Here is a 12,809-nt window from a genome sequence, read left to right as displayed (position 1 = left end):
ATGCCATCACGGTGTCATTAAAATCCAAACATGCTAAAGACTTGATCTCGGCTGAGTGCTTACAATATTTACTGTGCATTTTAGCGCTCAATTCCAACTTGAATTTGTTAGCCATGGTTCTCAAGTTTGCTAGTGACGTTAAAGGTAGAAGTAAGTAGATGATTAGTATGGAAACTGATGAGAATCGAGAAATACGAAGAAGGCTAGGCTAGGCTACGCTCGCTAGGGATTATAGCCATAAGTAGCTCGAGTCGACATCCCTCAAGGGTGAATTTCATTTTCCCTTTAGATATTTTTTTTAATTTACGGTGTCATTTAATCGTATCGTAGCACCTCCTATTTTGTTACCAGTTTTTAACGTGTATACAATTTTGATGTTTTTATCTGGGGTTTCACATTAGCATTAGCTATTTAGCAAAGGTTTCTATCGCCCGCCTTACGGTTTAATTTCGTATGTCGGGGTTCCGCTGTAATGCCATTTCCCGTTGGTCTCCAGATCCAGAGTGCGCCCCCGAGAGGGCGTCGGAGGACGCGGACAGCGGGCGTCTGAGGAAGAAGAGGCTGCTCTCTCCCGAGGAAGTCGAGGAGGGAGAGGAAGAGGACGAGGAACCGGCGCTGCACAGCTGCGACAGCTGCCGGCAGGTGTTCGAGTCGCTGAGCGATCTCACCGAACACAAGATTAATCAATGCCAGCTGACAGGTAAACAACGCTCAGCCCGCCGCGCCTGCCCGCCACTCTGCCACTCACTTCCTCGCCCTCGCCGGAGAATACGGCGTCGCCGCGCCGAGGGGGTGTGCCACGCCAGACTGCCGCTTTGGCTCGGCCTGGCACACATTAGTCATGTTTGCTGCACATCAATACCTACAGATGTCACCTACAAATAGGCTGTCCGTATGCTAGTTGACTGCGAGCTAATGAGAGCGCGATGAGTTACGTTGGCTTCGGTTTGGGCTCGGTACCTTTCGCGTTTGGTCCGGATTTCCCGTCCGTGGGATTTAGCCGCTCAACCATGAACCAAATTGCGATGTAGCGCGACGCGTTTTTAAGAAAAAGTTCCTGTTTAAAAGTGTCATGGAAATTGATCATCATTATTAATGTTTTATTCTAGTATTTTTTATGGAATTAATAGTTGCCATTTTGAAAAAAAAACCCAAACTAAACAAAAACAATTATTGCAGATATGTCAGCTGTATTTTATATGCCACATTAGAGCAACTTTAATTGGCCCAAAGCTAAGCTTGGAGGATCAATTGGCTTATTATGTTTCCTTTATTGGCCACTGGTCCCCATATGTAACGTCGGTATGTACCTGACATGATGCCACATCATAATTTCTTTCAAATTAATTTGTATATCCGCAAGCCACGGCTCATGAACCCGTGGGAGTCCCCAGACTCCAGTTTGCCAGCGCCCCCCCGCCACCGCCATAGCAACGACCATGCTAGCCCGCTGCCAGCGGAAGCGGAAAAGAAGGGTGCCATTGGCAGTGTGTGTCATTGACCTGTTGATGGATGAACGCTGCTATAAATACGCTGACAAGGTGGCGGAGAGAACTAATGATGTGATTTGAAGGTTTTTGTGTGTATGTGTGTGTCTTCCACTCCCGGACATACCGTCCTCCTTTGCACATCTGGGTTTCTGCCGCCACCGGGCTCCTTTTTTTTTAACATTCGTTGGAACCTCCAAAAAGAAACCTAGTCCATTCTGTGCCGTTGGATTGAGTGCTAACTAACTTGTTCTAATTGTTTTTGTTGGTCAGTGGACCTTGGACACCAGGCGTAGCAGTTTTTCCCCAAATTTTGTGTATTTAAAATACTCTATATTCCTGAACTTGACTTGTAATCAGCCATAGCGTTCCCGCTATTCCTGTAATGAAGTGAAATGTATTAATATAGCATTGTTTACATAGCAATAATGACAAACGGCCTAAGATATACAACACTTACAGTCTACAGTAGAAGAAGCTGCCAAGACAGCTGACCACAGAATTGTGTGCGTGTGTGTGTAGTTGACATGGGAATTTTATTTAATAGGCCTCAAGGCTAAAAATGATTGAATACTGCAAATTCTGCCTAGCAACGAGGGATGGGCGTTCCACTAAATTTCCTGCATCAACAATATGAAAATCAACTACAAATATATATATATATATATATATATATATATATATATATATATATATATATATATATATATATATATATATATATATACTGTACTTTTTTTTCTCAAGTATTAGAGTCAAGGAGAGTCTCAAAATAATTTTTTGTATAACTACAGTAAATGAATGTCCTCATGTATACGTAAAAACACATCTTCAGGTTTAAAAATGTTTAAAAAAAAGGCAGATGAGCTAGATATGAAATGTGATACAATCTTCTGGATTTTCTGAGTTAAAAAAAACAAAAACAAAAATACTAGATATCTCACTACAAATTAAAACAAATGGCACAGTATTCTAAGTTTTTTCTTCTTCTAATTTTCATCCAAAAAATACTTTGCGCTGGTTAGGGGGTGTTTGGCTGAAAACATTTTCAAAGTGGTTGAAATATACCTAACGTTCAACAAGTTGAGACATACTCAACAGTGCCCCTGTAGGCCATAGCCAAGTAGTGCACTTAATTATACCTCACTCATGACTTCAGACAGCATTCTTAACGACGGATTAATAAATTAGAGCAATTCTGCTGCTCTATGCTGCTGCGTCTGCTCGATAGCGCCAGTTGTATTCCAGTTGAGAAGTCTTGTAATGAATCATGAATGATTTGTGTTGTCTGTGCTATTTTTAACATTTTGGAAGAGGCAGTACTGTACTGTGGCGCTTCAACGTTATATCGAGTCATCCATTTTCTATAGCGCTTGTTCTCATTAGGGCCGCGGGTGAGTCTAGATCAGTGGTTCTCAAATGGGGGTACGAGTAAATGAAATGAACAAACAGACATGCAAAAATCTTTTAAAAAATGTATTGAATTAATTGTTTCAAGACAATATATTAGGAAATTAAAATTTATGTTCAGCAAGTTATTTAATTTCATTATTGTCAAAAAAAGCCAGATTTTCCCCATACTAGAATGGTTTGACCCAACTTGTCAGGTGCCACCTCTCGTTACCTGTCAGTGCCTTATTTTTGTAAACACAACTCGCAAAAGAAGATACTTTAAGTGGAATATTTTCTGTGGACAAATGTTAATTTCTAATTATTTCTTTTTGAGAACATCTCTGACACTTTATGTTTATATTTAAGTTAACGATGCGCCGTCTCGTTTTCGTTTTCCGACAAGAAAACGGCCGGACAGCTGCACCGGCGAGCTTCTGTCGCGCGACAACACGACTCAAGCTCGCGCATTCATTTGTCCCTTCCCTTCACACAAACGCAAACGCACACACGCGTGCTTATTGCCAGCGTGCACGCGGCCTCGGGTGTGCGCATTTGCAACGAGCGACTGAAAAATCAAAGCACGCTCGGCTTTCATTGGCAGCCAACGCCAGCCTTTTAGCGGAACGTATAGGCGCTGAACCTTCTTTAACACGGTCGTCCTTATCCAATTTCATCCATCTAACTCTTGATTTATCTGTTTGGGAACATCAAGACACAAAGGGCATTATTCAAGAGGCGGCAGGGGCTAGAATTAAAATTCTCTTTGCTGTAATTAGACTTATTTTGTGGTGTAATAGTCGGGAAATAGTCGGCGGCGTTGCGAGAGTTCGATATTTGATTTGAAGCTTTTATGTCGAGAGCCGCTTTGTACTTTGTGGTCGCGACTGACTCGGCCATATTCCTCATATAATGAAGCCGGGCTTTTATAAATGTCAATCTTACGGACAAATAACTCTTAATTGCTCAATGCTGATAGAAAAAAAAAAAAAAAAAAAAACAGAGTTTAGATAAGAGCCCCTGTGGAAAGCAAACAAAAGATTCTAATTGCCATTAGGGCATTGTGATTGTGCAGAAACACTCTATTAGTATTCAAACACTGTCGGAAAAAAGAAACTTGGAGATGGCATACTAAGTACGACTGTGTGTGTCTGTTTGTGTACGCGCAGAAATATGGGAGGAGATTTCCTTTGTGGCATTATGTAGACATCCATGACCAATTAATCTGCCTTATATCCAGCCTCCACTCACAGATGGATGCTTTATTAGAGACATTGTTTAATCAAGAAGCAGCACCTGCTAAAAGATCCGCGTCATTTGAAACCCTTTCTTTTTGGTAAAAAAACAACAACAACGCATTATGGTAGCGCCACATTCATTTCAAAATGAGCGGGTGTTATTGTTGAGCGCTTTCGCTAATACTAAGCTACCACAATGCTTACTAACATACAATTGTTTACTAAGAACATGGCATTCAAAAATAACCTGAAATCAGCATGATGAATAATTTTTTGGTATCCCCCCCCGAATTAATTTGAACTTTTGTGCGGTACGAGGGAAAAGTTTGGAAGCGGCTTCAGCTTCAAATGGTGTCCAACCCATTAAGAGGTCAAAAAAAATTCAAGCTATTAACTCCTGGAAATTCACAACTGTGAACTCAGTCGTTCCAGGTCATAAACCGTCACCTACATCATTAAAAACTAAAAGTCTAAACTTTAGTCTGAACTAAACAGTCATCCACATCATAAAGTAACTGATAAAATACCAGGAATTCAAGCTATTAACTTTTTAAAATGTACAACTATGAACTAAAAGCCCTTTGAGGTCATAAATAGTCATCCACAACAAAAAGCTACCTGAGAAAATCCCAATATTTCAAAATATTAACTCTTGTAAATGCACCACTATGAACTGAACGTCATCCAAATCTTTAAAATGATGAGAAAATACCAAAATGTCAAGTTATCAGCGCTTGAAAATTAACAGCTATGAACTAAAGGTCATTCCAGGTCACAGGGCAGCAAACAGATCAAACACCAAGAATTCAGGCTGTTAAGTATTGAAAATACACAGCTATGAACAATAAAAAAACCCATTCCATGTCACAAGGTGCCTTCCACATCATAAATCTGGCTTAGAAAATACCAAATATTCAAGTCATCAACTCTGAAAAAACGTCATTCCAGAAAATAAGCATCTACGTCTTAAAAGATCTGAAGTCAGTCATTTCAGCTCACACGGTATCATCCACATCATAAATCTGATTGAGAATATATGAAGAATCAAAATCATAAATCACATTCTTTTTTGAGTAACTTTTTTTTCCCAAATGATTCTGCCAATTTATCCATAAATGTCATTTCATGTAAAGCACTGAAATTATTGGGTGGAGAAGGAAAATTTTCGGCGAGTAACCACATACCGCTTCACCAAGAAAAACACATCATCCGATCACTGCTAGCAAAACATCGTGAAACACCAAAAGTTGATTGTCCTGGCTCGAAAGCGGCGCGATTGTGCAAAGCAGACACATATTACTATTGCTACGCTATGCATTATCCGACCACGGGTTCTCGGGCCCCGTTGTGGTAAATTTCCGTAGGAGCCGAAACGGTAGCTATAAAAACGGCTACATAGCAGGTCAAACTCTGAAAGAAGCTAAAAGTGACCGCGCCCAAGACAGAGCGAAAGAAAGAGAAAGATGTTCCGTGTCACGACGATCAATGGCGACCATTGTCTCCCCCCCGGTCCCCCGGCCCCGCCGTCCCCCACCCCGTCTGGCGGAGGTATAACACCTTTCCGTGCACTTAAGCCATGACCACTGCAGTGCGCTAAGGGAGCGCGCGGGTATGGATCGCCCGGCGTCCCAGATGCAATCGGCGCTATCGATCGCACTAATGCTGGACTGCGGAGGAAGGCGAGGGAGGGAGCGAGGGGGAGGGGGAGAAGGAGAGCGAGTGCTGCAGGAATGCGTCCCCGGGGAGCCTCGGCTGGGCCGGGGCAGGGCTTCAGGAATGCTCCCCCGGAGATCCCGAGTAAAGGCTACGGGCACGGCTGCAAGAATGCTCCTCCGGAGATTTGAGGCCAGCTGGGGTAGGACTGCAGGAATGTCCCCCCTCCAAACCGCAGCACCCCTTTGACTTCGGGGGCTCCGAGGGGAGGCGGGGGTGGCCCCCGCGGCTCCAGGATGGCTGCGGATCAGGTTTCCATGTGGGGATCAGCATCCTGCCGACGGGGCTTTAGGCCGCCTTGGGGAAGAAACGGGAGGCCGGAGGCTCTTTTTTTTTCCGCGGGGCTCGCCAAAACGACGCTTCGCCATTTCTTTGTCTTCCCGCTAAAGGAAGTGAAGTTGTTTTGAGGCGAGGAGACGCACTTCTCCATACGCCTCGTGTACCAGTAAAGAAAAAATAATGTATCGGGTTACCGAGTTTACTGAAGGTATTTGAATGGCTTTGTGCATGTACACGCGTACGTTCGGCCATTTCTTCTTTCCTTGTGTCCTTAGAAGCGCCAAAGACCCCCCTAACCGAATCCGTTGCGCTCCGTTTTGAATGAGATTTTGAGATGTGAATTTGGAATTAGAATGACATTTGAATGGCCCTGCGCACTATACACCCTATTGGCATATACACACAATCATAAACTCGGTGAAACACGGGTGCTGCCCAACTTCAAAAAGATCTCGAGCTGTGTCACGGGGAGAGATGATAAACTGCCGAAGAGTTAGATTTGTTCAGGTTTTTTTTCTGTAGTTTTAACATTGCTGCCAAAGTGACGGTGCGCCCTCTACGCAGCAACATGGAAAATAGCAGAATTTGACCCTAAAATGAAAGGTGCGTCCTATACACAGGTGCGCCCTATATTTGGTAAAGTAGGTTCATTTTCAAGTTGGCCTTCTGACCTCCTTATCGACTTGCTGATTAAGCATTATTTTTGATTGTGATTAAACAAAAATAACCACACAACAAGGATCTAATACACAAGTGCGATTCGTTTTATTTTCACCAACCGGTTTTGAAACCGATTCAGCGATAACGCAAGAAACGCTTGCTTAAGTTGAACGCAGATGTTTGATTTAAGCCAAAAGAAGTCTGTTTTTATCAATGACTACAGAATTATAGTGTTTTAGACCATTTTAATTTGAAAAATGTCTAACGGACTACTCGATTCTTCCGATTGATAATCGGTCATCGGTTCTTTTCGACGGGTATTTGAATATGAAATTCGAGCCAGGTTTGATACGAAGGAGCTTTGCGCATATTTGCTCACGTCGAGCCGTTCTTTCATTACGGCTGCAGCTCCCCGGAGCAACACCTTTCCGGTGTCCTTAGCCCCTCCTTCCCTCCCCGTCTCTCGAGATTGGCGCCCGGCTATTTTAACCCTCTGCGAGATGACCTTTTTAATAAGTGTCTTTCTCTGTTTTCCTGCCAGCCGCCGCGCGAGCAAACAGAGCATGTCTTCTGCTTCCCCCAGATAAAGGAATCAATCAGAAAAGGGTGCGACGGAGAAGCCGAGAGAGATAACTGGGCCACGTATGGATTTATATTATGTAGATTTTTTCCCCCTTCTTCCCTGTAGACATCGCGCTCGGCTTCAATAAAGCACATCTCGGATTTATGAGCGTGCCATGCTAACGCTCCAAACAATAACATCCTCCGCAAAATGCAGAGTGATGAGGTAATGTGATGGAAACGGACACGTTTCTAATACACCATCTGACGGCGAGCGGGGCGATGGTTCCCGAAAGCCGCGATGCATGCTTTCCTCCAGTTCGAAGGCATTTACGTGGAGTCTTCGGGTCAGCCGCATGGAAACGTTTAGTAACATCCCCTGACTATGAGCAGCGTGCTGGCAGCCCGTGCTGTGTTTTTTAACAGTTTCCAACAGGATCCCATTAGCTGTACTCTCTAACTTTCTGCATTGATCCAACATCTACTATGCCGGTGCCAAGAACGCTGTGCCAGGGTTATATTTGCTTCAAAATGGCTCACACAAGACGAGTAAGTGACAAGAGCGGGACCTCATTACCGTATTTCTCCCTGTGCGAGTCGACCCCTCCCCTTTTTGACTTCAATTTGGGTGAATTTTACAAAAACCCGAGTATGGGTCTACCCCTGACCTTAAGGGTTACACACATCACGGCTATCTAATTAAAACACATGGTGTGTGTTATTAAAATGATCAAATTACGCTACTTTTAGACGCGTTTCTTCATCGTATGTGGATAACATATTGTTGCGGTTATGGGGGAGGGGGCGGGGCGTAGCAATGTACGCACGCGTATTAGACTCAAATGCTTAAACTAATGTTGCAACTGTAAAACGGTTTGAAGTTTCGATGCTTTATTTTTTGACACATTTGAATATTTACAAAATTAGGAATAAAAATGCAATGTGGATAGTTTGCAAAGCGTGTTGACAAGCGTTAATTCCTGGACGTCCTCTCCTTCCTGCTTGTCATTTGCACAAACATCCTCATTACTTTTCCACGGGTAGTCATCTTTGGACCTGTACATGGTCTCCAGAAATGCTTTGCTGGATCGGTTCATCCACACTATGTAGTCCCCCGACTGCTGACATTCAATTCAAGCTGTCTTTTCCTTTTCATAATGGGTCAAAATCCGCTATAACAATTATCCACGCAGCGTCGTTATTGACAACAAAGTGACAATAAGGCGGCGCTTGACGAACGTGCATTTGAAAGTGCAAGCGCTGCACGCTATATCGAATCAGAGGTGTAAATATAATCATTTTAAGTCTTGTAAACGAAATGTTATTGTTTCACTTTCAAATTAATGTTATTCGAACACAGATGTGGTCTCAGTTTGAGTCGGATATGAGTCCACCCCCTCCATATTGGAAATGAGAAAAAAAATGTCGACTCGAACACGGCGAAATACGGTATTCCAGCTCGGAGCTGAGGTTTTTGCGTGTGTTTGTGTGTGTTTGGGCGTCTTGCCCCAGTACAAAGGGGCGGCACGCTGATTACAAGGACTTGACAAGGCGAGCGTCGGTAGGTTGGGGAGAGGGGGACTCGCTCCCGGCATGCGATTTGGGCTGGGGTCCTGTCTCGACTGCGCCGGCATGTGGGGCGCCCGTTCCGCGTGAAGCGATTGGGAGAAAGGAAAACGACGAAGCGGGAGCTTTAAAGTCGCCGGCTTTGGCTCTCCGCGCGCCTGTGCCAGTAACATTAACAGGAGTGTCATTAGGAATTCAAAGCATATGCCCTCATGAGAATGCCCCTCTTTCTCTTTCCCTCGCTCGACCGTGTGCGGCGCACATTATGCACCGTATAAAGTATTTATCGGCCTTTGTCGGCGGAGGGCTCCGTTTCCTGCTCAACAACAATCGCGATGAGAATCAAGAGCCGCGGTTTGAACGGCGGAGCCAAACGGCAATTCTTTACCTTCGCATCGCCCTCGCCGTCGCTTATTAAACACTCCTTGCTCAATCAGCCATCCGCTTGGAGCGCTCATTCATGCACACGTGCGACATAGTAGCAGCACCTGCGTGCGTTCACTTTGCGGTTTAGATGATGTGTCGTTTACCGCCCTACGGGCTCCACTTGACCTCCTTCACATAACGTGGCCACAAACCACTCACAAACCAGCCTTTGCTACGCTGCATTTGCAGTCAAATGGTAAAGGTAGGCATTTGTTGCCCGTGAGTTTCCGATGTGGGACAATGCTGTGTTTGTGATGCACGATCACACACGTTGTACTTGCTGGCCTTTTTATATCGTATTTTCCACACTATAAGGGACACCGAAAAGCCTTCAAAACCTGACAGCGCGCCTTATAGTCCGGTGCGCCTTATACTGCGCATGAACTGCGTGTTTGAAATTTTGATATGCCATACTGTATATGTTCCGATTTTGAAGTCATTTGTATGGGGACAAGGCGCAAAAAATGAGGGTCCTTGTCAAAGAAAGGATACTTTTATCAAATAAATCCATCCATTTAAATGTTTTAAGCCTCGTACCGACTACCAATAACTACATTAACCATTGATGTTTTCTTTCAAGGAAGCTTCTCAGCTCCCACTAATTGTTGCATGTTCATGGAGAATGCAGAAACAAACAGAAAGGTGACAATTGCAGAAAAAAAAAAGTCTGAGGCCGTCTTGGGAGGAGGCAGGTGGTGATTAGCCGTTGATGAGTTGACCGCTTGTGCATCCAGTGCTCAACACTGCTGGGTGGGGCTGCGAGAGCCAGATAAGGCTGGCATCTGCCTTATCTTTGACAAGGACACGCTCCAGGCCCGCCAGGCAGACCGCTCGCACTTCTATTAACAACATTATTAATGCTACACGGATTTTATGCCGTGACCAGCGAGAGAAACCAAAACGGTTTCTTAGCTTGGCTTCCTCAGTGGTCTCTGGGTTTTCTTTTGTGTGAAACTTCCTGACACCAATTTTTGATTGGCCGAATATTTGCACCGCTACCTAGCACTGGATCTTGCTGCAAATCGAGATATCGGAAAATATCTATAGGTTTTAAAACAGAAGAAAATTGTGTGTGTGTGTTTTTTATATATATACTGTATCTATCTATCTATCTATCTATCTATCTATCTATCTATCTATCTATCTATCTATCTATCTATCTATCTAGCTAGCTAGCTAGCTAGCTAGCTAGCTAGGTAGCTAGCTTGCTATCTCTATATGGTATATTTTATACCTTTAGTTCACTTTAAAATTATAAATACGTAGCTAAGACAAAAACAAAAGCCAAAAGCACATTCAACTTTCAAGAGTCCGCTTACTAATCCCTTATTTTTATATGCTTCAATTACAATTTGATCCTTTTGGCTGCTAGGAACTGAATGTCAAACCGTTAATGGGGTTGAAACATGACAGGATTATGACTGAAAAACTCAAGACTAATATTACAGATATATATATATATATATATATATATATATATATATATATATATATATATATATATATATATATATATATAGTTTTTCAGTCATAATCCTGTCAAGATTTTACACATATCAAGCTTGTATTTTTTTTTGTATTTTGCTGTATTATGTGAAAAAAAGTTCTTTAAATTTTGCTGTTAATCCAATGTCTCATGACGGTGTAATCGTTACATTAAGCAAGTTTATGAATGAAATCCAAAAAAAGTCATTTACTGAATTGTTCAACTTAAGAGGTTTTTGGCCTGATGTCACTGACGTATTTTCTCAATAATTACAGTGTTGCCATTTGTTCATTATACCTGTCACCAATGTTTAAGCCTCGGTGGAGGTCTTGGTGGAGCGTTCTCGTCGATCTTTGCATGAGCGCATACCAACCAGAAAACGGCCCCACCGAATCCTGTTTAAACTCCCTAGCAGTTCATAAAGGTTTGCATGGAAATGTAGCGCGCACGGATCCCCACGGAGTTGTTTTTCCTTCAGTGGCGTATATGCCAAAGCTGCCAGTAATGGGAGGAAAGGAAAGAGGGAAATGGAGGGCAGTGGAAAGAGTGACCATTCAGACAGGTTTATGTCTCCCGGGGGGGTTTAACGCCGCGCAGAGCCAGCTGTGACGGCATCCTGCTAGCCGCCGTGCTTTGGGAACTTTTTGGGGCTTTCGTCGACTCAACGTTTCCCTTCTCCTCCTCCTCCTCCTCTCCCTGGGGTCCATGTTTTTGTTGGCCGGGGTGTAGCGCTTGGGTGGGGGCCGCTATAGGCCTCTGCGGAGCAGCCACTCCTAAACGTCAGGATACGGCGAGTCCAACCACCCGCCAGGACAGGGAGTCTCAAATAACACGCGAGGCAAACGCATCGGCTCCCCGCCGCTAATTGCCATCTTCAGACCGGAGGGTTGCGCTCATAAATTGAGTTTTATGTGCGGGATGGGGGTCGTTGAAGGTCTCCGAGGTCGGCAGCTGGACTTCGCTTTAGGAACGGATTCTGCCATGCGGAAGCCGTGCGGCAAGGTAGCAACTGAGTTCTCGCGTTACTGTTAAGAGCAGCGCACGGCGCCGAGAAGCTAAAGGTCACCTGATCCATCCCGCCTGCGATCTGCTCGGCCGAGTGATCGTTCCAGAGCAGTCGATCGATTGATCAGAGAGTGGCAGCTTGGTACATGTCTCTGTGATAAACTCGGATATTAGGACAACGTCCGCAAGTTGGAGCGGTTTGCAATGTTTTGCTAAGCCGTTGCTAGCTAGCTTTAGCTTGTTACTTTTAACCAATGTTGGGTTCATTATTTGGACACAGAACATTGGTTTGAAGATTGGATCTTGGGGATACTCTGCATATTTTGTTTGAAATCAAAACTATAAGCGAACCTTTAAAAAGTGTCATTTTGGGAATTTCGTTTACTGTAGAAAACTAAAGGCAAGTTATGTACTTGTTCAAGTGGACGTTTGACTTTTTAGGACATGCTGATAGCGTTCCCTTAATTTTACAACCCAGGTGCTTGTTGTCTAAAATTGCTTTTCACCCTGGAAAAAAATCTGTAACAGAAAAATGTAAGTCTCAATAAGTAAGTCTTCTTTCTATATGAAAACGCTGGCCACAGTTTTTCAGAAAGTCTTCAAGTAGATAGCAGTCTAGCACTTTCCGGCATCTGTCTAGCACATGGCGTTAATAATCACCTTGTCTGTCAAAAAGTGGCAAACTTGACAGAAAAAATGAATGTGATTATTAAAATGTTGCTTGCTCGTGGCATGAGCTCAATCTTTATATTAAATTGTTATATTGTGATTTCACTGTAAAAGCAACTGATTAGCTGCATAATTTTTTTAGGCATTGTCCCTTGTGGCCTATTATACCTACAGATCATCAACAGGGGACTATTTAAACTGAAATCTTGTAAATGTAAAATGATATTATGCCCAAAAAGATGTCAATCAATTTTACTAGTTATTTGTGTAACAATCAAATGAAATCCCTTGTCCTGGTATTATATGTAATGTAAATTTTGGACCACTACT

At 43.4% G+C, this 12,809-nt stretch overlaps 1 protein-coding gene across 5 annotated transcripts in view; it reads left to right on the top strand.

Moving 5' to 3' along the window:
• The window catches only part of znf521 (zinc finger protein 521), a 123,964-nt gene that overhangs the window by 24,291 nt on the left and 86,864 nt on the right, over positions 1 to 12,809 (top strand). For all 5 annotated transcript variants that reach the window (XM_088430038.1, XM_088430039.1, XM_088430041.1 and 2 more), the window contains one exon: positions 497 to 700. In XM_088430038.1, the coding sequence (XP_088286164.1) occupies positions 497 to 700 (204 nt within the window). The remainder of the gene's footprint in view (positions 1 to 496; positions 701 to 12,809) is intronic.

This window comes from Hippichthys cyanospilos, chromosome 12 (genome assembly GCF_059441005.1).
Source record: "Hippichthys cyanospilos isolate Australia breed blue-spotted pipefish chromosome 12, RoL_Hcya_1.0, whole genome shotgun sequence".
NCBI lineage: Eukaryota > Metazoa > Chordata > Actinopteri > Syngnathiformes > Syngnathidae > Hippichthys > Hippichthys cyanospilos.
This window is presented reverse-complemented; position numbering and strand designations above follow the sequence as displayed.